General features: G+C 50.2%; 1 protein-coding gene across 4 annotated transcripts; it reads right to left on the bottom strand.

Annotated features, from left to right (window-relative positions):
* Window positions 1-27775, bottom strand: KIF1C (kinesin family member 1C). 4 transcript variants are annotated; one of them, XM_080924441.1, is made up of 23 exons: window positions 27558-27775; window positions 25705-25884; window positions 25361-25493; window positions 24902-24978; window positions 24365-24544; window positions 23700-23765; window positions 23173-23351; window positions 22969-23080; window positions 22499-22576; window positions 22295-22360; window positions 22129-22204; window positions 21460-21538; window positions 21142-21287; window positions 19537-19706; window positions 19301-19380; window positions 19131-19206; window positions 11578-11657; window positions 10195-10289; window positions 5345-5428; window positions 4648-4834; window positions 4454-4526; window positions 3161-3775; window positions 1-1821 (listed from the first exon to the last, which is right to left on the bottom strand). In XM_080924441.1, the coding sequence occupies exons 3-23, from the start codon at window positions 25464-25466 to the stop codon at window positions 1144-1146; spliced, it is 3303 nt and encodes a 1100-aa protein (XP_080780567.1). In that variant the 5' UTR covers window positions 25467-25493; window positions 25705-25884; window positions 27558-27775; the 3' UTR covers window positions 1-1143. The 4 variants fall into 4 exon arrangements, with proteins under 4 accessions (XP_080780567.1, XP_080780568.1, XP_080780569.1 ...); XM_080924442.1 differs by having other exon boundaries at window positions 25705-25824; XM_080924443.1 differs by having other exon boundaries at window positions 25705-25810.

The following is a 27775-nucleotide window of genomic DNA, read 5'->3' as shown; positions in this document are numbered from 1 at the left end:
TTCTTTTTTTTTTTTTTTTTTTTTTTTGGAGACAGGGTTTCTCTGTGTAGACCAGGCTGGCCTTCGACTCAGAGATCTGCCTGTTTCTGTGGGGATTCCAAGCGAGCATCACAATGCCTGGCTTAGAAAGTGAGTCTTAAATGCTGCTCAGGAGGTTGCACGTGGCCTGCTCAAGGGCAAGTAAGACGGGTAAAATGAAAATACACATCAGGTGCAGAAGCCTGATCAACACCACCCAGACACCTTTCAAACAAATGAGGGGAGTCAATGAAGTAGAACCCCAAATCCTCCACCTAGGAACGGACAGGCTGAAAGACCCCATTGCCCCTCACAGCCCTCTCTCCTTTGTTAAGGACACTTAGGGTACAGGACCTGGGCAGAGACCCAGAGCAAACAGAAACGAAAGAATAGGCTGTGTACCCCAAGAAACAGGTTTTCAATTCAAGAAAACAGGATGACAGCATTTGCCTGCTTAGATTGTTGATGAGGTGGACACACGCATGTGCACAAATGACGTGAGATGACACTTGGTAAAACGATACACTTTACTCACACAACCTGAACCTCTACTAAAACCCAACCCGCCACAAGCTGTTTGCTATCCTTTATTAAGAGGTCCCACAATCTTGTGGGACTCCAGCCAAACCAGACAGGTCCCCTAAATATAGCAGGAGGCCTGGAAGGGGAAGGGAATGACTTCGGATCCCACACCTCCCTGGAAACAGAAATCCACCACAGACAGACGGACAAACGGACAGACAAGAGCCGGGGAGGAGAACCCACCTCACTCTTGGTTCTCTCCCCGTTGCACCCACTCAAAAAGAAAGTCAAACACTGGCTATGCAGACCCTAGCCCACCCACCCACCCATAGCAGCGTTTGTGGGACTCCGCCCTGCAACGGGTAGCCCCAAGACAACTTCCTGCGGTTCCTCCTGGACTTTGGTTTGCTCCTGGCAACTCCGAGCCCTTTTCCTTCCCTCAGCCTCCAGCTCACTCTCAGCATCTTCTACCACCTACTCGGACCTTCCCTCTCTCTTGCTCTCTGCTTTCGGTCTCCCAGCCCCAGGGCTTCTTGGGGAAGCAACGGGCATCTTCCTCCTAGCAAGGGCCCCACTAGGCCCTGTCTGCCTAGCATGTGGGACTCACACAGCTGCCCCACTCTCCTTGAGGTCAGGGGCTGAGCGCTGGCGTCGCATTCGTGGAGGGGTAGTGTACGGTGGGTAGCGGGGCCCCGGCCGCTGGGCTGGGTAAGGTTGGGGCTGTTGGGGATGGGAGTTGTGCTTTTGGGGCCGTAAGTGCTGGGGTTCTGGCTGTGTAGAACCCCCTCCCCGAGATCGGCTCCCTCCATCTAGGGAATTCCTGCGAGGACGGTGAGGCCTTCGGGGACTTGGAGGCCTGCGGTTAGGGGGTACTGGAGGGGCAGTGACCTCTTCAGGGGGTTGGGGAGCTGGGACCTCACCACTCCCCATTCCTGGCCAGGACTCCCTGTGCTGAGGGTTGCTCTTGAAGGGGAAGCGCAGCTTGCAATCATGCGGGGGCACAAAGCGGGCAGGAGGCCTGCGCAGTCCCCCACCCCGGCCCCCAGAGCCCTGCAGTCCCTGCAACCGCAGCTGCTCCTGCTTGAGCCAGCGAAGGCGGCCGCGACGGAAGGCAGGGTCCTCTTCCATCAGTCTTGACACCCGCTCCCAGCTGGACAGGGGCGGTGAAGTGGGCCGGACAGCTGGTGAGTGGTCATTGGGCACCGTCTCTTCCACAGCCTCTGACCCTTCAGGTGGGGCCCAGGTGACCAAACCAGATTCCTCGTTATCATCCTCAAGATCCTGGGAGAGAAAAATAGGAGAAAAGAGACGTGGGGAGAGCCGAGTCCTGAGTGCATACGATTCAGGGAGTTTATTAGAAGAGCCCAGACGGGCGGACGGCGTGTAGAGTATGGTTTGGAGACAATGATGCTATGGGCCCACCCACTAAACGGATGAGCTCAATCCTGTCTGCTACCTCTTAGCTGTGTTCTTCTCTCTTCCTCAGCAGCCCCATGTGTATAATGTCAGCAATGACAGCATCTGCCACCAAGTGCTGGTAAGAACTAAGTGCGCCCCACTCAGGCAGGTAAGGAAGGGCAGGAAGCAAGCTAAGGGCGGCCACCATGAATTCACCATGACGTCGGCACTCAGTCAAGGCCTCAAGGACTGCTCAGGGGAAACCAGGAAGGCAAACAGACCAACAGGTCCGAAGGCCTTGAGATGTGAGCATGCCCCTTGGAGGGCAGATGAGACAGAGAAGATGCTTGTAACATAACCCCAGGGGCTGGCACGTTGCCGGGCATATGGTAGAAATGCGTGCGAAGGAGGTATCTCCGTACGATCTCTCCAGAGTGGTCAGAGGGGAGGCCAGTTACGTGTACACACAGTTCTCAAACACCACTGTACTTCAGAAAACCCTGGGAGTCTATCAGACACAGATCTCCAGAGACACATTTGGTATGCCGAGGTTGGTGGATGTGCAGATATTTTTATGCGTATGTGTGCATGGGCCCAAAGGTGTGTGTGTGCGTGTGTAGGGCAGAAAACAACCTTCAGTGTCCTCAGGTGTGCCTACCTTGTTTTTTGACACAGGGTCTCTGACTGCCCTAGAACTCATGGAGTAACTAGGCAGACAGGCAACAAGCCCTAGGGATCAGCCTGTCTCCAGTCCCTCTTGCCTACAGCACTAGGATTATAAATGTGCACCACTGTACCCAACATGGATTCTGGGAATCGAACTCAGATACTCATGTTTTGGCGGCAAGCATTTACCAGCTGAAGCCTGTAGAATCCATTATTTATTTCTCACTGGCCTGCGTGTATGTTTGTGTACCGGGTGTGTGCAGTGCCTGCAGACCAGAAGAGGGTGCTGGAAACTGTGGGTCCTCTGAAAGAGTGGCTCAAGGGCTCAGTCATCTCTCCAGTCCATATGGAACATAATTTTAGTATCATTCTGGAAATTGTGAAGCATGGGATTCATAAACTTAAAAAAGGGGGGTGGGAGAGAGCCGGTTGAACTTCAATAAGCCTTTTCAAAAGAAAGAGAAGGAAGCTGGGATCTGAGGGGGAAGCCGCAGGATCCCAACAGGCAGGCAAGAGCTGAAAGAGAGGAGGAAGAGGTAGCCAGCAGGCTTCCTACCTGGGTCAGTGGGATAACCCTCTCCATGCGGAGCATCCGGTCCCTCAGGGCCTGCAGCTCTCGGTCCTTGGTGCTGTTCTGCAGCTTTACTTCCTGCAGGATTCCTGTCAGCTTGTCGATGTGAGCCCGGAGGTCCTCTACCTCTGCCCCGCGGGCTCCTTCCTCACCACCAGCTCCTCCGCCTCCACTTCCTTCTTCTTCACCCACAGTATCCCAGACATCCCTGGCCACAGCTCTCCAGGCGTCGCCAGGACCCTCGGGCTTGCCGTAGGTACGGCACAGCTCCCTCATCTTTAGAGCAGCCAGGGCTTCGATTTCTGCCCGTCCATGACGGAAGTCGGCCAGGGCAACCTCATAGCATATTTCCTTAACTGCTTGCATCTTCAGGTCGGCCATGGTGGCCCATCGAGGGTCTTTGCCCTGGAGCCGCCGTCGCTGAGGGATCTGATAAACTCTTCGAGGGGCCCTGCGCTTGCCACTGCTGGGCAGGCCACAGCGCTTGACAATGGTCTGCACTGTGGTGGGGGGCAGCTGCTCCCGCAAGGAGGAAATCAGCCTCCAGCTTTCTTCACAAGAGCGCTTGTCAGAGTCTTCCCCACTATCGGAATCTGCATACTAGGGCCAGAGAGAAGAGAACCAAAGCCACCTCAGAGACCACCCTCGGATCAGAAGACACAGGGAACCACTCAGTATACCTGGCCCCAGGACCTGTTCCGCCTGTCAGGAACTGGTCTGAATGGAAAAGCTAAGTCTGATGCAAGTCTAAGTAATAGTAGCAGTTCATTGAGTCTGGGGTTTTGAACGTAGATGTCATGTGTCACGTAACTACATAGACGTGTTCTGGGAAGTGTGTCCTAAAATGATTTTATCATTGTGTGAGCATTACAGACTGCACTGAATAAGCCAAGGCAGCTACACATTAGCCGATCCCATCTCATGGAACCACCCCTGTATACGAGGTCTGTCATTGACAGTACTGTCATTATGCAGCAAATGACTATGTATTACTCTCAGGATGAGGTTAAAGACTTAAAAGCCCATTTAAGGAACAATCTTACATGAACGACAGTACTTGGAAGTGATCTCCAGGGGCCAGGACCACAGCAGCCCAGGGAGTGTCATCAACTGGGCAGGGTGCTAGTTTCTTCTAAGTCACCTTTCTCTCCTAACTTTCCCTGCTAGATGCCACCCAGGACACCAAGAGCAAAGCTAGCTTGAGATGATGGCAGCTTCCCTGTCAGTCTGCCCACTTGCCCATCTCTGAGTTCTGCTGTACCCCGACTTGTCCCTCACCAGCCGCTGCTGCTCCAGCAGAAGGTCAGCCTCTTCCTTTTCTTTCCGGTACTGATTCTCCAAGTCCTGTAGCCTGGGAGCAAACAGAGATGGAGAAGCTGTGAGGGACCCTGGAACTACCTCAGTGGGTATTACCAACAGAAGAATGCTAGGGTCCCAGAGGTTGGAGAGACCCATGGGGGACCCCATCACACCTCTTCTCCATCTCTAGCTTGATGTCTATGCCTTGCTGCTCCAGCAGTTCCTTCTGAGCAAAATTCCAGTCCACAGGCTCAGAGGGAGGCCCTGGTGGTGGGGGGACCCCACGCTCTCGTTCCAGGCGTGCTTGCTCAGGGTGATTGAAGCGGAAAACGTGGTTCTTGCCCATTACAATCCTGTTTCCTGGAAATAGGCAGAAGAGATTTGTTCACCCACAGCAGTAAAACCATGCCCAGGCCCAAGTACAGACCTTGCCCTTGATTCCAGGGACCTGCCAACATGCCCTTCCACCCAGAAGCTGAAATCGAGTCAATGTGCTTCTTGTTGACCCCAGGAGCACATAACTGTTCAGGTGCAGACCCCAGGGAGCACCTGCTTATTCAGGTGAGCTGCTGAGAGAAAAGGCATCCTCTTCCCATGTTCCCAGGGAAGCAAGAGAAACCAAGACTTGACACACTTAATCTTTTCTCCCAGCTTCTTCCTGTCCCCACTCTCTCTGCTCTATCCCAAGGTTCTCATCCTAGGAGGTGCAAAAAAAGCCCTTCCTAGGAAGGCCGTGTCCCAGACCTGGACTCTGTAACACATCTTCTGTGTGTGTGCGTGGTACTGGGAATTGAACGCAGGGCCTTGCACATGCTAGGCAAGCGCTCTACCTCTGAGCTATGTCCCCAGCCTCTGCGACACGTCTTCTACCTGACTTCAGCACCAGTGGCTCCGTCACAAGCTTCCCATTGACATATGTCTCAGCTCCTTCACAAGGCTCCAACGTGACCATCACTGAGTGGAGGGATAAAGGAAGGACGGGGAAAGATTAGACTCTCAGAATGCTGTACTGTGGTTAGACTCCCACCTTGTCTCACCCCCAAAGCACACATGCACCACCAGGTCCACCCCAGTACCTGCAGGGGTGCCACAGCCCCTCTGGTGGCAGGCAGCACAGGAAAAGAAGAGCAGAAGGAGGGTTAGAGACCCTACTGTGACTCCCAGAAGCCTCTGCAGTGGCTCCTACAGACCCACCACCACACTCCCTAACCACAGCTTAGCAGTTATCATTCTCAGAGGCTAGAGGCGACCGGACAGAGGCCCCAGCACTGTTGCCTTCCAGGTGTCCACTCCCACTTGTCTCCATCCATCACCCCATCCAGATCTGGATGCCTCCAGTGGGCACTCTGTCTACTGCACCTTGCAAATGGCTGCCATCTGGTTAATCTTCTCAAGTCATAGCCAACACAGGATAAATAAAGTTAGCCCAACTCTAGCTGGACATGGTGCCATATATCTGAATGCCCATTATTCAGGAGGCTGAGGCAGAAGGATTGTTGCAAATTTGAGGTTAGCTGGCCTGAACTACATATGAGTTTGAGCTCAGCCTTGATATATGATTAAGACCCTACCTTAGAAAACAAACAAATAGAAAAAAACTCCCAACCCAAACATCTGCCTATCTCTGAGCCTGTTGCTTGCAGGAGCATAAAGATTACATAGGCAGCCCCCTTAAGAAGTGGTGTCTTATTTTCACTGGAGGACCCTCACGTTCCAAAGACCCAGGATCTATGACTGCTAAGCCAGCAATACTCAACAAATTATCCAGGCTTTGGAAATTTCTACAAATTGGGATGATGAAGTCTTTATTCAGAGTAGTTGAAAATATAATGATAAATATGCAAACATGACTTATTTATTTATCCATTCCTTTATTTGTTGAGTCAGGGTCTCATTGTGTAGTCCTGGAACTCTTACTATGCTGACCAGGCTAGCCCCAAACTCAGAGATCTGCCTTCCAAATGCTGTGATTAAAGCTGTGTGCCACCATGTCTAGACTTTTCCTACTTATTTACTTTGTGTATATGTGTGTATGGGGGGGGGGGGGAGAATGAGAGAGTGACAGACAGACAGAGAGGCAGACAGGTAGACTAGAGAATAAACTCTATCACTGAGCTATATCCTCAGCCTAACTTTTTGTTTTTAAGATTCATTTATTTTTCTACTTATTTATTTTTATATGAGTACACTGTAGCTGTCTTCAGACACACCAGAAGAGGGCATCAGATCTCATTACAGATGGTTGTGAGCCACCATGTGGTTGCTGGGAACTGAACTCAGGACCTCTGGAAGAGCAGCCAGTGCTCTTAACCACTGAGCCATGTCTCCAGTACAACTTTTTTATTTTTTAAATAGGGTCTCACTATGTAGCTCTGACTACTCTGGAGCTCATTCTGTAGACCCGACTGGCTTCAAACTCGTAGAGATCCACCTACCCAAGTACTGGGATGAAAGGCATGTGCCACCAAGCCTGGGTCTCAGCCCCATTTTTTTTTTCATTATTTACACTACAAGTAATAGAAAAACATGGGAACTAGGATGGACTCCAGCATCAGACAGAGAAACGGGTACTGGGCCTAATGATGCAGAGGGAGGACCGAGGCAGCACAAACAACCCCAGCTCCTGGGCAGAGGACAGGCAAGGTTTCTGTGAAGGAGGAGATCCCCGGCTGAGGAGTGATGGGTGACTCTGATGTCGATGGGCAGAGGGAGACTGGAAGAGACACATCTGAGAGCACCACTGCATGACTGAGAACAGCAATAGGTTGGCGGGTGGGGGGGTCTATCTTACCTTCATTTTATTTCCTACCATGCCCCAATACACATTCATTCATTTCCCAAGCATTATGTTCCTACCTATGACAGGTACAAACCACCAACCCCTGCTTTCACAGACCTTAACCTGGCTGGTAAGGTAGATGAAGACTAGGATAATTTAATCAGTGAAGATAACTTAGCAGGTACAGGCATTTGCTGCCATGCCTGATATGAGTTCAATCCTCCCAATTCATATGGCAAAATGGGGGGAACTGACCCCTGAAAGCCGTCCTCTGACCTCCACACGCATGCAGACACTAAATAAGAACATATTTCAACAGGATGATTGTATTGTAACTTTTTTTTCTGAGTTTCTCTGTGTAGCCCAGGATGTCTTACAACCCACTCTGTAGTCCAAGCTGGCCTTGAACTCACAGAGATCAACCTGCCTCTGCCTCCTGAGTCCTGGGACTAAACAGGTATGCCACCAGTGCCTAGGAATTCTAACCATTTTTAAAAGCAGATAATCTAAAGATTATCTAAAGAATGAAACAGGTGTGGTGTTATAGAAAGAAAATAGGGCCAGCTGAGGTGACTGCTCCAGACCACTCAGAGCAGAGGCTTTACTAACCTTTCTTGAGACAGGAAGGATGGCCTTGAATTCCTGGTTCTCTGCTCCCCACACACCCCCACCTCCCTCCCCTGGGACTTGGATCACAGACACGTGCCCCATGTCATGTGATCACAGACACGTGCCAGCACAGTCAGGTGAGTACAGACTGAAGTGCAAACTTATGGTTTCACACAAGCTACAGGAGCACTCAACCTCGCCAACCACACCCCCAGCCCTTATTTCCCGGTTCTAGAACCCTCAGGGATCCAGCAGCCAAGGACACAGCCAAGGATGCAGCCCCTGCAACTGTCAATCTGTGTTACTATCCAGCTCTGTTGTTTTCTAGAGCAGACTACCTAACCTGGACACCTCAGCTTTGCCTCCTGTGAGCTGAGTGAGACCATTCAAAGAGAAAATAGATGGTCAGTCTATATAACTGCTGCATGTCCCCAATACCTACACCTTCTCTACCTGTCTCTGGTTCTCTGTTAAGTCTATTGTTAGAACAATAGCCCAGATGGACTAAACTTTACACACTACCCTTTGGAACACAGGCACATTGACTTTTTTATTGTGACACATGTCACAGTCTTGCACATAAAACATGTCACCTCCTCTGACACACTATGGACTCCTGGAATATGAGCCTGCCCCACAGGTGTCACATAGCCACATGCTGTGTGTCACCCCCTCTGACACACTATGGACTCCTGGAACATGGGCTTGCCCTACAAGACCTCACATATTTTCATATCTCCCTTCCCAAGCCTATCGCCTGAGGTAACCACAGAACAGGAACTTGGCAATAGCTCTGTGTTCTGAACTGATTCAACAGCTTCCAGCCCCAGAAGAGGAAGCACTTGTTCACCATGGGGGCCTAAACCAGACCACACTTACTGCACCAATCTGCTGACCCTGAACCAAACTGAAACTGAATGTCTTAACCTGAGCTGTAAGCCACATGATAGGTTTTCTTTTTTCCCCTTCTTTTTCTTTCTTAATGGTCTCTATACACTGCCTAGGCTGGCACCCAACTCCTGGGTTCAAGTGAACCTCCTGCCTCTACCTCTATGTGCACATTCCTGGCTAATTCTTAGTGCCTGCTGCACCAGCATAAGGACCTGAGTTAGGAGCACTGACTGCTGCTCTTCCAGAGGTCCTGAGTTCAATTCCCGCAACCACATGGTGGCTCACGACCATCTGTAATGGGACCAGATGCCCTCTTCTATAATGTACAATGTCACCAGAGGGCTGGGGAAAGTGGAGAAGGTGGCTTTTTGGAGCTCCCTGGCCACCCGGCCCTGCAGTATCATCGGGCTTTTAAGTTCACAGAAAGACTGTGTCTCCAAAAAAGAATCTGGGGAAACAATTATGGTGGGCCACTGTCGTCAATCTCTAGCCTCGCCGTGAACACATCACACATGCATACCCATACAGACACATACACATAAAAAGTGCTGAAAGCCAGGCATAGAGCCTGTATTCCCAGTCTTTGAGAGGCTGAGGCAATAGGACTAAGTGTGGGGTCAGTCTGACCTATACAGAGAGAACCCTAAGGGAAAAGAAAATGTGCTGGGGGTGTGGGGGGATTCAGTCGTAGTGCACAGGGATCCGTATTAGAGTTCTTCTCCAGCAGGCACATGGTTGAAGCCCCAGGTTTAATCCCCAACAGCACAAAACAAACCCTAAACTGTGCGATGTTTTGATATGTCAAACAAGCTGTCACCCTCAGAACCTGGGATTCTTTTAGTTTGGTTTTCAAGACAGGGTTTCTCTGTGTAGCCCTGGCTGTCCTGGAATCTGCTGTGTGGACCAGGCTGGCCTCAAACTCAGAGATTCTTCTGCCTCTGCTTCCCAAGTGCTGAGATTAAAGATGTGTGCCAACATGCCTGCCTGGCTAGAACCTGGGGTTCTTAAAAGCTTTGCAGTTATATTAAGAGCTAAAGGTCCCAAGAGCTTTGAAACCACAGAGACACCTAGGTCATTTAGCTCTCAGAAACCTTTGTCACCATAGCTGCATCGACCCAAGTGTCTCACAGAGACATATTCAGATATGCCATTGAAACAAATATGGGTTGCAAACATAGTAACCACGGTGCTAAGGGAAAAGAAGGATGAAGAAAGGCAGTATTTCTATTCCCTTATTACCCAAATCCCACTCGCCAAGGCAGTAATGTGCTATTTGTGTCTCAAGACCCCAGCTGTCCACAGCCATGCAGAGAGCCTTATGCCCACACTGCTTACCCATGAGCTCGGAGCTGCAGAGGGAGAGAGAGAATGCACCCCTCCTCTGTGTGAACACAGCCCCCTCTCCATCTTACCCGTCCCACTCTCCCCTCCTGGCCATTACCTTCTCCATCAGGCTGAGGGATGCTGCGGAAGAGACAGTGCTGCTCCCGGATGAACTGGCCAGTCAACTTGATGTCCACATCTACCTGGCCAACCCTGAGGAGCAACGGCCAACATTTTCTAAGCATGTTTAGTATTTGCCAACTGCCTCCTGAGGACCAGGAGTACCAGCTCATCCAGTCTTATGAGTCAAATGCTAATCTCATTTCACAAACAAGGACACCGGGGTCCAGGGAGGGGAACGTGCCAAGACTGTAAAGCTAAGCAACACTGAAGCTGGGATTTGAGCTGAGGCATCCCCAATCTTTCAGGCCAAGTCCCACATCTGTCCATTATGCAGCAAAGAGGAAAGGGCAGCCTGGGGGGGGGGGGCAACCTGGGGGTGGGTGGGAAGCCTGGGGTGGGTGGGTAGCCTGGGGTGGGTGGGTAGCCTGGGATGGGTGGGTAGCCTGGGGTGGGTGGGTAGCCTGGGGTGGGTGGGCAGCCTGGGGTGGGTGGGTAGCCTTATGCAGCAGCTGTTCAAGCCACCTGGCTCAACCCTGGAGCCCAGTGTGAGCACTGACTCTCAACAACATGGTGCCAGAGAAAGTTTCCTTTTGCCTGCCCCCAGGGTCTCAGCAAGGGCTGCTAAGAAATGTTAGAGGCTAAGAGAGCAGCAGTCCATTTCCGACCAGTTCTTCTGCCCCAGTAAGACCTCTTCCTCAGGAGCCACCTCCCACTATGGTGCCAAGAAGTACCAGCCCTTCACCAAATTGAAGACTGATCGATGATCTGGGGGCCTCAACAGTTTTCCAAGATTGGAAAGAAGTTAGGTATAGATATATTATTCATCATATACCTATAATCTCAATATCTGAAAGGCTGAAACATGAGAATTTTGAAATTTGAGGCTAGCCTGGGCTACATGGGGGTAGGGCAGGGTTGGAGAGATGTCTCCTTGGCTAAGAAGGAACATAGAACACGAACTTGCACTACCTTTTTATTTATTTATTTTTCTTTTGGACACAGGGTTTCTCTGTGTAGCCCTGGCCATCCTAGACTCGTTCTGTAAATAAATCTGCCTCTGCCTCCCGGACGCTGGAATTAAAGGCATGGACCACCATGCCCAGCCATGCAGCTCTTAAGGAGATCTGAGTTTGGTTCCCAGTACCCATGTCAGGCAGCCATAACTCCCGATTCAGGGAATCCAGTGCTTCCTTTGGCCGCTGTGGGCATCTGCATTCCCTGATGCACACACACACACACATAAACAAACATAAGATCTTTGAAAAGATTAAAAAAAAAAGCTGAAAGAGCCTTCGGGTAGGCAGCTGTCACAATGATCAGTGTGTCAGCCCTTCTGCAGGCACACACCACCCTGAAAGGCACTAAAGTATTTATTTACCTGGTGACGCCATCTTTGATGTGGTAGAGAAGACACTCAGACATCAAGGGGTCCTCATTCAGATTTACCAGGTGGGGAGTCTGCAGGTAAAGAAAGAGACAGAGGTGGTCAGGACTAAAGGTTCATGATAATCATCAAGAATGGCCACAGAGAAGAAGGGAGAAGTGGGGGCAGGGGTGGGCATCTCTCTAGTTTTGGTCCTGCCCACTGCTCATACTGCCCTTACTGGTGGAGAACTTTCCACCCTCCATCCTTCCCCAAGCACCTCTGGTTCCCAACTCTCAGAGAAGGATCTTCACTCACAACTAGGCCTAAAAAGCCACCCCACCCACCCACCCACCCACTGAAACCCTCTATTCCCCCACCCCCAGGAACCTGTCCTGGAGCCTGTCTCTCTGATCATGCCTCGGCACCGCAGACTCCATGGCTAGAAGCCTTGGATTCCACCTGCACCAACTCTGTGTTCTGTGTCCCTTCTATCTCCCAGCCCCGTCGCTTCTTCCCACACATCTGCCTTGTAACTTCTGGGAAGGAAGAGAAGGGGGGGTCAGGAGATGGGTACCCACCTTCCATTATACCTCGAATGTAATGGAAGGTGAATGTAATCCCACCTTCCATTACACCTCGAATTTCCATAATTGGATGGATTACTTTTAATAACTTAAAAACCAAGTGTCACCTCTATTTTAAAACCAAACAAAAGTTGAGCTTGATGTGTATTATCCATAACTCAGGCACAGAGGCAACAGTTACAAGTTCAAGGACAGCCTGGGACACATAGCATGGCTCTGCCTATAAACAAACAAACAAAACAAAAAAAAAAAATTTCTTGCAGCCGACTCCTTCTCTTCTCTGAGCCTATTCACCGAAGGCCAGGGTCACTTACTCCAGCAGCTGTTCCTGCCCACGGCTCACACACCTGGCTGATGGGGACGCTGCTCTTCGGTGAGCATGTAATCCACCACTCTCTGCCTCCAAAGAGCGCTATCATCTGTCTTTCTTACGTCACCCCACCCTCCCCAAGTATGTCCCTCTGGGTAACACACTGAACTTGTTCCCTCCTTACTCTTGGCCACATAACTGTCACCGAATTAAGACCTTTCCCTATGGACGCTGCCTGGGCCCACAACCTGTACCATCCCGGTCAGATCGGTACCATCCCTCTTTGGTTCCCAGCCTCCTGCCCATACCAACTGATGGCCAGAGACCTAGACGGACATTCCATGTGGCTGGAGCTCCGCTCTACAGTCTGACTTCCCTGGGCCTCCCTATGAGAGTCCCAGCCCACACATCCAAGCCCCTTTTGAGGGTCTTGTACCCAACCGTGCTCTTGCCCAGTGTACTGCTCCGTACTCCAGAAACAGGTCTTGGGAACCTCTGGCTGCTGTGGGAGCTGCTAGCCCCACCATGTTCCCACACCCAGCACAGACTATTTACCATCTCCACCCACACTGTCAAAATCTTTCACTTCATGTCCCTCTGGGTCTGTCTCAAGTGCCCCTTCCATAAAGCTTTCCTAAGCCCTCCAACCAATGAAGCCTCCATTCCATACAAGGATCTGCCTCAGCTTTCTAACTCACCTCAGGGTGGTTCTGGGCGGGACAGGGATGAGTCAGATACAGTCATGGTTGGCTGGCTGGCCTATCAGGCAATCAGAGCCAACATGGGAAGGCAAGACTTGGTGTGGAAACACCACTCATTACAAGTGGGGAAAATGACCTGAGCCTGGGCAAGCCTTTAATCCCAGCACTCAAGAGAAAGAGGCAGGTGGATTTCTGACCTGGAGGCTAGCCTGGGGCCAGCCTGGTTTATATAGTGAGTTACAGGCCATCTCAAGCTACACAGTGAGGCCCTGTCTCAGACAAAAAAAAAAAAAAGGTTTGAGTGGCCATTGAGACTGCTGACTTTCTCACACCCTTGCTTGGATCACTTGCTCACTGATTTGCTCCCAGGGAATTGGGCAGTCCACCATTCTGCAGCAACTCCTATGCAAAGAGAAACAAAAGGCAACCAGGGAGCCTGGGCTGTGGACGACTTTGTGAGAAAAGCAGTAGGAAATGTGTTTCTGGGGGACAATGAAGGCACTGACATGTGACATGCAGAAGGAAAAGGTTTCAGAGGGGAAGAAGACTGGCAGAAGTGTCGAGGCCAAAAAGCACAGGGCATCGAGGCAAACAGCTAGGAGGAGAGGCCCAAGGTTTCTCTGGGCTCCACTCTGCAGTGTGGGCCCAGGACTGTGTCCAGAATATCTGCCTGCTTCTCCCTAGGCACCTCATAGCGGCTGCTGCCAGAATTGCCTCAAGGGACATCTGCATCTCCTTCCTACATTGCGGTGTCAGACCTGTCCCGAGACTGGCAGACACTGATGGGCTCTGGAAGCAGAAAGCGATCTATCCCTAGGGAGAGGGGACATGATTTGGGGCAGTGCTTTTCAATTTCTGCTCAGCCCAGGAACTCTTTGTTCAAATGAAACCTTATCTAGAAGTCTAGGATATCAAGCAGATAAGCAAGGAGCCAATCAGCCCAGGCTGAGGTAGGGAGGTCCTGCACCCCACTCCCAACATCAGCCCTGGAAAGGGAAGCTCGGATTTGGAAATCACTGATGTAGGAAGTCCTTGGGCTTGATAATAGGGGTCCTGGCAAGAGGAGTCATCCCTCTTTCCAAGACAAACTACAGCTTCATCCAACTTTGTGCCCCTCCATCCCTACGCTATAGCTAGCCCTACCAAACCCGTTTTGCTGGTAAGCCTAACAGCTTTCCTGTCTTTTAAACATCTGAGAAAGTTCATGCCCACCACCATAGGGAAGTACAAACTATTCCACGACTCCTGTTCACCAATTGCATTGATAAAGTCTGACCAACAAAGGGTATTGAAATGGACAAGGGAAGCCAGGGATGATGGCACATGGCTGTATCTGTCTGTCACACCTGGGAGACGCAAGTGGAAGGATCAGAAGTTAACTCCACAACCTGGGCTATAGCAAGTTCAAGGCCAGCCTGAGCTACATGAAACCATACCTCACAAACAAAACAAAACAACAAATAAACCTAAATCAACAACAAAAAGCAAAGGTTGGGGTACTGAGTTCTCGTACAGGCTGCCTTTGGTGTATAAATTAGCCTAAACATAAGTCAAAGGGCACTTCAGCTTAATCGATCAAGATCTTGTTTTTATTAATTAATTAATTAATTAATCTGTGTTTATTAATGAATTAATTAACCATGTGAGGGTGCACTAGTGCCCTAGTGTGCATGTGAAGGTCAGAAGACAGCTTTCAGGAGTGAGTTCTCCTTCTACCTCGTGGGTCACCAGGGATTGAGGTCAGAGCCTCAGGCTTGGTGGGAAGTGCCCTTACCTGCTGAGCCACACAGCCATTCTCTAGATGAACTTTAGAACCACAGTTGGGTATGGTAGTGAATGTCTGTAATCCCAGAATTTGGGAGACGAAGGAGGAGGGCTATTGTAAATGTGAGCTTCAGGCACTATGGACTACATAGTAATTTCTAGACAAGCCTGAGCTATAGCATAACTGAAACTCTTGTCTCAAAAATACCTAAAATAAGTAAAGGTACTAAAAAGAAAAAAAAGAAAAAAAAAAAAAAAAAAGAAAACTTTTAAAGGCCAGCCTGAACTGCTTACCAATTCTGAGATAGGGAATAAAATCAGAAGAGATATTGAGGGAAGGTCATGGCTTAATCAGTAAACCACTTGCCAAGCAGGCACAAGGATCTCCAACAACATGGAAAACCAGGGCCAGCAGCAAGTGCCCAAGAGCAGCACTGCTGAGGTAGAGACAGATGGATTCTGGGGGTGCCTGGCCAGACTGTCTAATTATCATTTACCAAAAGTGAGCTCATTTACCCAGAGGCCTTGTCTCAAAATAATAAGGTGAGAGATTAAGAAAGACAGCAATGTCTGGCCTGTACCTGAGTACCTACATGTACAAAACATGCAAACACACACACACACACACACACACACACACACACACAGAGAGAGAGATCATGGGTTCAGTCCCTGGCACTTCAAAAACTGAATACACAGAAATAAAAGAGCTAAGACAGTAGCATCCATTTTTAATCCCAGTACCCAGGAGACAGAGGCAGGTGGATTTCTGTGAATTCAAGGCCAGCCTGGTCTATATAAGAAGTTTCAGCATAGCCACGGCAACATAGTGAGACCTTACCTTAAGAAATCAATCTGGGCAGTAGTGGCATATGCCTTAATTCCAAGCACTTGGAGGGTAGAAGAAGGGGGACCTCTAAGTTCAAGGTCAGCCTGGCCTACAGAGTGAGTTCTAAGACAGCTAGAAACTTCTGTTTTGAAAATTAATTAATTAATTAAAATTAAAAGCTATTATTGTTTTACTCCAAATATCTACTTCTAAGAGTCTACTCCTATAGATAACAATCTTTTGTTTTGGGGTGGGGGATGAGGTCTGTGCAACCCTAGCTGATCTGAAACTTCTGACAATTCTCCTGCCTTGGTCTTCTGATTATTGAGATTATGGGCATGTACCACCATGACTAATTTTTAATATCTGTTTATAAGATTATCCACTGTAGCATCATTTACAGTATCGGAGAATTTAAAAAATATTAAATGCCTGCCAGTAGAAGCATACTAAATAAATTAGTACTCAAATAAATAACTATATTGCCCTTATCCAGTAAAATATTCTGGCTCCATGAAAAAAAGCAAGATAACATTTAAAATGGAAAAGTATGCAAACAATACTGTGAAAAGATTGAAGCTATGGGGGGCTGGAGAGATGGCTCAGTGGTTAAGAGCATTGACTGCTCTTCCAGAGGTCCTGAGTTCAAACCCCAGCAACTACATGGTGGCTCACAACCATCTGTGAAGGCAGCTACAGTGTACTGAATAAATAAATCTTCCAGAGAGGTGGCTTGGTGAGCAAAGCTGCTTGCCACTCCAGTCTGGCACCTTGAGCCCCATCCCCTGAACCCAGGCATACTGGTTACTGTCAACTTGACACAACCTAGAAACCTATGAAGAGAATCTGAATAAGGATTAATCCAGTTCAGACTGTCTATGAGGGACAGTCTTGACTGCTGATGGATGTAGGGAGTTCTGGCTCACTGTGGCGCCAATCTTTAGGCAGCAGATCCTGGTAAGACAGAAGGAAGCCAGATGCTAGCAGCAACACAAGCATTATAGCCTCTCTGCTCCTCACTGCGGATGTGATGCGCCTGCGCGGAACAGCTTCACTTACAGCACTGATGGAGTAGAACCTGGAAGCGTTGGCTGGATTAACCCTTCCCTTGTCTATGCGGCCTATGTGGCTTCTGGCCAGGGTGCCTTACGACACCAACAGAAATGAAACAGGAGCACCACATAAACCTGGGAGGAGGGAACAAAGGACACGAAGCCATCCCTGACCTGTACATGAGCACGGTGACACGCATGCCCCGACACACATTTTGTGTGCACCCACACACAATAATAAAAAGTTTTTAATTTAAGGGGTAGCGTGGGAGCAACAAGATGGCTCAGCAAGTAAAGATGCTTGCTGCCAAAACTGACAATCTAAATTCAATTCCCAGAACCCACACAGTGGCAGGTGAGAATCGACTCCTGCAAGCTGTCCCCTAATCACCACACATGGTGCCCATGCGTGTGCATGTGCGCACAGACAGACACACAAATAATGTAATAAAAAAAGAATGAGATGAGGTGGGGCAGGTGCTCCAAGCTCTTGGAGGAGAAGGGGAGGAAGGACAGGGAGGTGGGGGAGCAACTGGGATGTAAATTAAAAAAAAAAAAAAAAAAAGGAAAAAGGAAAAAAGAATGAGGTAATGAGTTCAGGCTGGAGAGATGGCTCAACTGTTAAGAGCACTGGCTGCTCTTCAGGGCAGGGCTCCATTCCCAGTGCCACGTGGCTATTCACTACCTTCTGTAACTCCTGTTCCACGGGGACCCAACGTCCTATTGTGAACTCTTTGGGCAGTAAATGTACATAAAGACATGCAGGTGATATATGGGTAACACATAAAAAAATTTAAATAAATCTCAAAAACTAGAGAGTAATGTTATATGTGCTTACGAATTTGTAATTTAAGGCTCAGTGATTCCGGCTTGCTGAATTTTCTAGGTGGCCTTAACATCACAAAATAAAGTAAACCTTTTCCCCATGGCCTACCTGGAACCAGGTGGGCTCCCTCTTTGTGGACCTCGACTAATTGACTAGCCAAAGCAGCACGTCTGACTTAGGGCCTGAGCCTAGCATGTACCAGACAGGTCAGGCTGGTTTCCTGGTGGGACTGGAAGTTCCTGCTCTGCTCAAACTGGCTTCTGTACCATCCCTCCATCTGTGCACTGCCTTGTTTTCAGTTGTAAGTCCCCCACCCCCAGTCCCCGAATCTCTACCTCTCTCTTCTTTCTTGCTGAGAATTTAACCCAGGGCCTTGAAAATGGGCAACAGTCTACCACTGGGCCTTAAGAATTGAGCAAACGCTCTACCACTGAAATAGAACTCCTTTCTGGAGACATGGTCCCACTACGTGGCTATGAAGTTCACCAGGTAGGCCGGACTATCTTTGAACTTGAGTGCTGGGATGAAGGCCATCCATCACCACACACTGCCAACCTTTACTTATTTTTTTATAAAGCTCACATTAACTTTAAACTTAGCACATAGCCCAGGCTGCCCCTAACCTTTAGATCCTCCAACCTCTGCCACCCAATCCTCAGGTGCTGGGATTTTAGACATGTGCCACAATACCTGGTAGCTATGTTGATTTTCTGTGGCCAGTCTTATGACACATGACTTCTAACTGACCAGCTTTATGGCACCTGGTGAAGTATTTTAAGTATTACTCTGTGCCCAATTGGGCCTGACCACACTTGCTTCCTTTCTCCTCAGCGAAGCTCTAAGGAGCACCTACTAGCTGTCTGACAGAACATCCCATGCTGCCTAACACACTCTGCATTGTTTAGCCTCATGTTATCACGACCTCTCTCTACCCATGTCTTGTCTACTTCTTGAGCTCCATTTTGCAAACTTCCTTCCTAAGAAATTCAGCTGCTGCATCTCTAGGCCACAGAGATGCTTCTGCTGAAGACCAGCCTTCCTGTACCTGTAATCACTCCTCCATCTTATTTCCAGTCATCTTATTGATGAGCTTATTATGTTAACTTTTCAAGCAGACAGCTTGTGTACCAATGCTTTCTCAACTCCTCCCCTCTCCTGAAGAAGCCATTCTCCAAGTGTATCCTGAGACTAAGTCTGAGAGTACTCTTGCACACATGTATGGAAAGAGCTAGATTTGAGAGACTTTGCAGTCCCTAAAGGGTAGGGGCTGTCATCTTCAATGGACCCTACAGTAGCTGGCTAAAAGCATTTAACAAACACTGAACTCTCTAGCTGACTGCCTGAGATGGTTATGAACGCAGACAGGAGGTAACAAAGGGACAAATCAGAGGCATAGAAACCAAGACTTAGGTTAGGACTTCCATCATAACACATCCAACCCTCTTCTCTAGGCATCCAGAGAGCTCCCCGGGTCTCTCTGCCCAACCCCTTACACATACCTTTTTTGGAGAGAAGACACCCACAGTACCACCATCCTCCCGGACAGCCACGCCCATCTCAGCCAGCAAAGCTTCTCTGCAAGCAAGGGAAAGACAAAAGTTAACCCTATCATTGCCACCTGTGAGCTTCCCCTGCAAAGGTGACAGCGGTCCACCCCAGCCCCTCATACCTCTCCATTCTCAGAGCTTCTGTCTTACGGAGCTTCTCCTCCCATGTCTCATTCAGCTCAGCTATAATCTTCTCCGTTTCCTGAGGGTGTTAGGATAGACAGAGAGCAAAAGTCAGGACCAGCACCAACCACAGAGAACATTGAGATTCCTTTCTCCACTTTAGCCTTGGTTTTGGAAAAAGAAAGTTGGACCAGCCCCCAGCCCCCCAGCCGCCAGTTCTAGCTTCCCTTCCCACCTGCAGCCTCTCCATGGCCTCCTCAGGACCAATCTGGGGCTCAGCACTGGGTGAGAACGAGGGCTCCAGCTCTCCATTATGCGGAGGAGGAGATGAGGGTGAAGCCGGGGCAGGGGGAGATGATGCGGCAGGCAGAACACCTCCAGGACTCCCCTCTTCCACCTTTAGACCTGAAAGGGAGAAAAGGAGAAGAGGCTAAGACAGAACTGATCAGAGACAAGAGAAGGCCAAGAGAATCACAGAGAACTGCAGAGGACACTGAGTGTCGATGACAGCAGACGAGACTCCAGGGATGGAGAGCCTCACCCTTGCCTGAGGTGAAGCAGCCAGTTGGATCTACCATCAGAAAGCTCTTAGCTGTGTCGGACTGAAGATGCCTGCACCGTGTGCGCCCAGCTTTCTAAGTTCTGCTTCTAGGATAAGATGCCATATACTTTTCCTTTAACAAGACAACGTATCTACTTCATCTCCTTCTCTTCCCAAAAAGATTCTCATTCTCCTCATGAGACCCCTCGGCACTCTACCCATGGCACAATGGACCTTACACTGAACAGAGTGTGAACTTGAAACCTGATCCAGTTAACATGGACCATGTATCTTCCCACGTATTAATTCCTCTTTTTTGGGGGGGGGGGTAGTTTTGTTTTTCTGTTAAAAATGTGGAATGCTGCATGAATTTGAGTGTCATCCTTGCTCAGGGCCATGCTAATTTCTGCACTGTTCTAATTTTGGTATTTGTGCTACCCAAGCGAGCACATGGGCATTAATTGTTACCAGTGAGGCTGAGCACTACATATAAAGACCATCTTGTTGTTGACTATTAAGCTATAGCTAATTAAAGTGCTATGTTTGCAGGCATAGGGACACATGCCTACAACCCTAACACTTGGAAGTCTGAGGCAAGAGGATAGTGGGTGTGTGGTAACCTTGACTACATGAGACCTTGTCTTAAAACAACCTAAAATTCCAGCACTTTACAGCCCATGATAGGAGGGACTCCAGCAACGATGGTTCTCAACCTGTGGGTTGTGACCCCTTTGGAGCTGCAGATATTCCTGTATATCAAGTATTTATATTATAATTCGGAATAGTAGGAAAATTACAGATATGAAATAGTAGCGAGGTAATTTTATGGTTGGGGGTCACCGTAACACAAGGAACTGTATGAAAGGGTCACAGCATCTGGAAGGTTGAGAATCACCTAAGAAGGGTCAAGACTTCATACAGTGAGACCCAAAACCAAACCAAAGAAAAGAAAAACTTGTCATTTTACAAGAATTTCTCTAAGACACACACCTGCAGTGTCTTCTATGTTTCTATGTGAATCATACATTCATGACCTGCTATACAGTCCTTGTGCCTGTATAGTTCTTTAATAGTTCTAGAAGCCTGTCCTGAGTCTCCCTGAGAAACAAAATCTGTCCCAGCCCCAGAATTTCAAAAGCTCTAAGTGCCTTCTCCAGATATGTGTCCACGTCACTGAGCACACAAAGGGTTTAATGGGGAACGGATCTTCACATTCCAAGACTGAGCAAAGGGAAAGCCAGTATGAGCAAAAAGGCCTTCTCAAAAAGAGAATAGTGATTGTCTGTAGCATAGCCTGACCTCCTAGAGCAGAGGCCGAAAGTCCCTGAGCCATCAGCAGCTCCCGCAACCGGGCCACCTCCTCCTGCAGCTCCCGGATAAGCCGGGCGTTGGGGTCCTCATTGATCACAGCATTGCATCGGATCTGCTTGGTTCGGTCTGCATACCTGGGCAAGGAAAGGTACAAGTGAAGGCAGGCCCGGGGAAACATTGCCATCTATACTTCTGCTCCATCCCAGATCTCAAGACATTGTGACAGGGCTAGAGGCTCTCCCTCCCTATGACTAACCAGCCAGAGCTCCCGGCACCTTTGCTATGCTACCAAAGCTGAAACCCCACCTGAGAGTGCTGAGTGTCTCCTCGTAATTGATGTCAGCAGGACTCAAGGCTGCAATCATTGCTGTGCGGGAGTTCCCACCTATGAATGGAGAGGACGGGAAATCTATAGGTGAGCTGAAGCCTAAGAAAAGTCACATTGAATTGGGTGACATACTGCAAGACTATAACCCCAGGACTCAGAAGGTGGAAGCTGGGGGACAGAGGTCAGGGCCATCCTGGGATACCTGTCTCAAATTAATTAACAGACAAATAAATAAATAAGTAAAGTCAGAATAAGTTATAAAGCAAGAGCGCCCCAGTACAAAGGTCTGAGAGGCCAACATCTGAAGTAAGCTAAAGTTGAGAATTGTGGAGCGAATCGTGAAATCCAGACATGTAGGGAAAGGTGAGGTCTGGGAACTGTCAGGTATCTGTGAACACTCAGAGGCCTAGGGGAGGGAGATGAACTCAGCAGTATTTGGGGTCAGGAGTGAACAGGTCAGGGAGGCCTCTGGTTTAGCAGTGTGTTGTCATGACATCAGCATAGGCAACTTCCTTACAGGATGACCCTTCAGTCAGGGGGAGGAACAGTGGGATAACACTGACTTCGTGAGAGATTCTAAAGGTGACAAAAGATTCTATCAGATGGGATGGTGACAGGGTTAGCAAAAAATGGAAGGCACCCCTCACCTAAATTCTCCTTGAGTAACCAGGTAAGCACGGAGTCTCTATAAGGGATGAAATCCGACTTCCGCTTCTTTGATTGCTGAGAGAGAAAAGGGGATGGTAATCAGGGTGAGTCAGTCCATGCCTTCTCTTCCTGATACTTCTCTCTTCCCAACCCTTGGGGGCTTACCAAATCTGCAAGGGCTGAGATCACCTTCCCAAGAGTAGTCAGGGACTTATTGATGTTTGCACCTTCCTGGGAAAGGACGAGGAATGTAGAATTGAGACCTTCCCCTATCAGATCCATGTGCCCTCTGCTTTGCCAGCAAGGGTCCTAGGGGATGATCAGCAACCCCCCTCCGTACACAGCCCCTAAGCTTCCCTCCATCCTCACCTTTAGACGCATCCCCCGAGCCCCTGAGGAGTCAGCCCGCTCGCTCCCGGCAAGGTCCACCAAGCTGATCTTACTGACCTGGGGTTGGAGGAAAGAGGGAGGTTGTGGCTGGGGTGGGTAGGGGATGGGAAGTTGAATTGGGGGGCAGATAGCCAGCGGCAATCTGGGTGCTTAGCACAGGCCAGAGAAACTCAGACAAAGGAAAACAGACGACACTAGAGTGAGGAGCTGGTCACTCATCCCCGGCTTAATTTATTCACTTACAAATATGGATAAGTCCACTGTGTTCCACAACAAGGGACACAGTGGGACTGGAGCCCTGCTGAGAACCTTTAAGGACAAGCTGGTGAACAGGTTATAACACACCATCTGGCAGGAGGGCAGAGGGGACTGTGGAAGCCCTGAGGAGGTGCCACCTGAGGAGGTGCCACCTGAGGGGCAGCAAATGCACAAGCCCCTTTAGCCATTACCTTTTCTGAATCCAGGCCAGAAAGCTGGTCATGGGAGCGCTGGGTAAAGACAATAGTGAAGACGGCATGGGAGCGGCTGCTGGTCTCGTTCATGTTGGTGGCAGCCACGGTTCTGGAGTTGAAAGTTAGGGTCAGAGGCTTCCAGCCCCTCCACCTCACAATTTTGCCTTCCTTCCTTCCCATTCCCAGGTAAGCTCGCCTCACCTTGCCTTATTTCCACAGTCCATGAGGTCAGCAATGTCTGCATAGGAAGTCACAGCCAATTTAGACAGGTCTTGCACGTATGGGCCCAGGATGGGGTGCTCCCGGACCCGCAAAGAGCCCCGACTCTTGGGGTTCAAGAGGTCTCGTACTCGCTCGCAGTAGATCTCCATGTAGCTCACCTGAGTAGAAAAACAGATAGAAAGTGACCGAGTCATTAGTGCCATCCCTGGAGAAGCTAACCCTAGGCTCTACTGCAACTCAGATACAGCAACTGAGTTGAACACCGTAGCCCAGTGATTCTCTCTCCAACAGGGGGAGGTAAGCCTAATCATTAGCATCCCTAAAGGAACATACTCGGGAGCTACAAGCTGAAATCACTGCCTAAAGTCACAAGTTAGTCACCAGCAGAACCAGAACGAGGTCCCAAGCTGACTCCAGAGACAGACCTCAGTCTTAATCACTGTCTCCTACGTTCTTGCCCAGGGACACCAGGCTTCCTGCCCGCCTGCACCAAAACTGGGGCTTACCTCCACAGAGTAGGAAAGCTGAGCACTCTGGTTCACATTAACTCTAGAGAAGAGGTCCTCACAGAGCTGAAAGGGGACACAGAAAAGCTCCTGGTCAGGGCATACCTGCAAGTGCCCAACCCCAGGCCAGACCTTGCCCCAAATGACCCTTCCCACAGGCCCCAAGGGAGTGGTCAGTTCCATTTTATAGCTAGGAAAACAATCTCTCAAATTTCACATATGCCTAGAGTCACAAGCTAGTATTCATCACACTAGGATGCAAACCCACGTACCCTGTACTGTACTGTAATCTTTTAGTTCATAGCCACAGAGAATTAAGGACCACTCTCAGTTATTCACAACTACAGTTAACAAAGTCTGCAATACAGAAGTCCATAGGGCAAATGCACTAACAACAGTACAAAACAAAGTAGTGAGCAATAGAACCATGGCTCCTCCAATGCTAATGCCTTGGCTCTCCTCATGGGGCCTTGTTGTCCCAGTGGGTTCAAAGCCTCTCTCCAAAAGGGCTTTGGGTATTAGGTTGCAGCCAAGCCTTCTATCCCCATCACATTTCCAGTCACAAACAGCCCCCAGACAACTAGGTGGTGGCTTATAATCCTTCTTCCCTTGTGGCAACTGAAGATGTCCCTCCCCTGGCTGTCCAGTTAGGTCCCAGCATGTACCTGAGGCACAATGCCCTGCTGTCCCGGTTCCTGCCGCCCCATCATGGTGTAGGACTTCCCAGCCCCCGTCTGCCCATAGGCGAAGATGCACACATTGTAGCCTTCAAAGGCATGGAGCAACATCTCTTCTCCTATGTCTCGATACACCTGTTGTTGAGACGCAAACTGCGGATCCTCCACCTAGGTAAAATGAGGCAGAGAAAAGACAGCAGGAGCCCTGGATGAGTTTGTGTCTATGACCGAAACATCCTGACCACTCTGATTGCCCAAAGGTCTTATGTGCCCTCACCCTGACTCCAACATCCTTGTCTTCCCTAAGGTTCTGATCCAGCCAGTGCTGGTCCTGATTACTTGGACAGACCCTATGTTCCCTTTCTAATTCCTAAGCACAACTCAAGAGCACTCACTCCACCAGAGGTACTTCTCCCAATCCAGTCTCCTGGATATTTGTATTACCCAGCAATACCCCCACTTCTAGGACCCAACCTCCCCCCATCTCCTATAGCTAAACTCTTTCCCTAGCCCCAACCACCTCACCGAAGTATGTGACCAGTAAGAATAGTCGAAGGTGAAGCTTTTGGGGGCATCCTTGCTCTGTTTGGGATTAATGATAGCTGAGAAAACAAAGAAAGAGAAGCCAAGGTCAAGCACTCTCAACTTTTGCCCACTTTCCCACGAGCCCTGAGGATTCATGATTCCCACTCCCCACCTCTGTCCTAACTAATTTCTTCCCTTTAATAATCCCCACCCCCTCCAGCCACCAAAGCTAATTTTGGCTTCACAGGACCCGCCCCCACTGAGCTGCCTCCCTGGATTGGGCAATGGAGGGCTGCTGGCCAACATTCCCCCTCCCAGGGACAGGAACATGGAAAGGCCAGTCTGCCCCCCCTTTCCAGTTAGCACATGTTCTCTGCCCAGCATGGCCTTCCTCCCGGGACAGGCCAGCAGGCCTGGCCTCCCCTCTGATGCCCCAGCCAGGCCTCTGGATTCACTCACAGGTGGTGTTGCCCTGCATGCTGACCACACACTTGGCATCCTGGCTGGTCTCGCGGGCATTAAAGGGCCGAACCCTCACTGCCACTTTCACAGAGGCACCAGCCATAGCTTCAGAATCTCCTGCCCTCCTCAGCTGGAGGACAGAAAAAAAGGGGTGGTCAAAGCCACTGGGAAAACTCAACACTGCCTCCTGCTTCTGGAGTCCATGCCTCCACACTCCATCCCAACCAGGTACCCATCCCTCAGTTGCTGCTCTTCTGGCCTTCCTCCCAAATGTCACTCCCCAAAATATTCCCCAACCAGATCCCAGTTTGCAGGGACTTGGGCCACCACCCCAGAATTACCTGGTGTCCTGGCCCCAGATCAGCGGGGCTGTATCAGTTCTGGCTGCCACCGGCCCTCGTATGGGAAGCCCCATCCTACACTTGGGGCCTGGCCACACCAGCAGGGCTGTAAGGGAAACCCTGATTGTGGGGGAAGAGTAGTCAGGAGGCACCAGTAGCTCCAAAGGTCTGTCTGGGGTTCTGTGTTTAGAGGGTAAGGGAGAGGGATGTGTTAAGAAAGTTAAGGATAAGCTGCCCCTCTGGAGTGGCTGAATGCAATGTGAATCCAAGGGCAGAGACAGTGATATTTTTATTCCTAGTCACTTGCAAAGTGTACTGAGCGTTCAGTTAGGAGAGGGAGAGAGAGAATGAAACACAGATTGGACAGAGGGTGATTCAGAGTCAAGAACACATGGGCAGAGATGCTGAGGGTGGCAGGAAGGGAAGAGGAGGGACAGAAAGTTACAGACACTAAGAAAATGAGAGAACTCAGACAAGAGACAAGATTGAGGTCAGGCTATAAAGAAAAGAACGGCAGAAGAAAAGGAAGAAAAGACACAGAAGTATTGAAAAGACAGGGAGAGAGGGCTCTGGGGCCAAAGCACAAAGTGAAAACCCAGAAGACACGTAAGAGAAGGCAAGACAAACCTAAAATCCAAATCATAAATAAAATCATAAAACCCGAATCTGTAATTCTTCTCCAGGTTCAGCAATTCTTACATAGAGCTGACAACCCCCACATATGAGGAAGGGGTCGCTACTGAGTGGCAAAGCCCAAGGGCTAGAAGAACAGCCTGTAAAAAGGATCTACAAGGCCTGCTTGTGATCCCCAAACCCCTTGCCCAGCCCCCAGTACTTCCTCCTCTGGATCCAGGACAATGGGCAGGGGAGGGTGGGGTCATCCTGTATGCATAATATCAACCCCCAGGACTCCACGCAGGGAGACGTAGAATACCTGTATCTTCAAGGGGAGGGGGCGCTGCGCACAAGGAGGGGGGCTTCCTGAAAGGGAAGCCAAGGGAAAAGGAAACAGGTTGGTCCTAAACCCAACCTGGGGCTAGTGCTATGACGTCCACTCGCCTGGGGAAAGCGCCAGGCTGCAGCCTAGGAATGTGGGTGATCCGGGTGCCCACACCCTGGGAGGAGAGTCAAAGCAACCCACGCCCACGGATAGCAGGGTGAAGACTTTAAAAAAAAGTATGCCGCACTCCAACCTATAGCCCCCAAAGATCGCCAACTTCTGTCATGCTAAGTTGGGCCTCACCTCACCAGCCTTCCTAGGCAGAGCAGGGGAGGAGTGAAGGGGCTGGCTGGTTTATCCCACCACAGGAAGGGAGTAGCCGAAATCACGGAGACTGGCTCAGCAAGACTAGCCCTGACCCCCAAAACCCTGACTTGGGGAGGGAAGGACACCAGGGTGGCCAGGCAATGTGACTCGTCCGAAGCTAAGAAAACAGGGAAATTGAGTGGCAAGAATAAGGAGATAGCGGGGTAAAGAAATAGGGAGTAGGTGCAAAGTCTGCAGGTTCTGTTTTAAGAACGCACTGGGGAGGAGGCCACGGCTAGGGTGGGGCCAACCGACCCGAAAGGGGGTCTCGGGTCACCTGCACCTTGCCCACTGGCAGGTCTCCAATAGGCCCCCGCTTGTCCTCTCTGGGCGGCCATGAGTTCCCGGTCCTCCAGTCCAGCCAACCGACGGCTGCCCGGGGCCTGGCACCTCTCTGCGCCTCGGCGGGATAAATAGCACATGATCCAAGCTATCGCGCCTAGCCAGCCCGGCCGGGTCGTGCAAACGGGACCTCGGAACCCCGGCTCCCCGCCCCACAGCGCATTCCTCCGCGGGCGTCCCCTCCCTGCCCCCCACCGGCTCTCACCTCGTCGCGGCAGGACTCCCGGCAGAGAGCAAAGGGACAAACTTTCTGGGATGCCTAAGACCGGCGAGGGAGAGACCCGGGGCCAGTTCGGGGCTGCCCCCGCCCCTCGCCGGGTCCCCGGGCGGCGAGCGGCGGATCGCGCCCCGGGGGCGGCAGCAGAAGCGGCGCCAGCGGCCGGCGCCCGCCCGGGCAGCGCGAGCTGGGGCGGGAGCGAGGGG

Source organism: Micromys minutus, assembly GCF_963924665.1.
Source record: "Micromys minutus genome assembly, chromosome: 10".
In the NCBI taxonomy this organism is placed as follows: Eukaryota; Metazoa; Chordata; class Mammalia; order Rodentia; family Muridae; genus Micromys; species Micromys minutus.
The sequence above is the reverse complement of the archived record's forward strand: the minus strand, read 5'-3'. Positions and strand labels throughout refer to the sequence as shown.

Excerpts from the sequence above, each read along its gene's own strand:
- KIF1C (XM_080924441.1), bottom strand. The coding sequence starts at position 25,466 with ATGGCTGGTGCCTCTGTGAAAGTGGCAGTGAGGGTTCGGCCCTTTAAT. Across the intron at positions 23,766-24,364 it reads AGCAGGGCATTGTGCCTCAG|CTCTGTGAGGACCTCTTCTC; the intron begins GTACATGCTGGG and ends GTCCCCTTTCAG. Across the intron at positions 4,527-4,647 it reads AAGCTAGAGATGGAGAAGAG|GCTACAGGACTTGGAGAATC; the intron begins GTGTGATGGGGT and ends GTTTGCTCCCAG.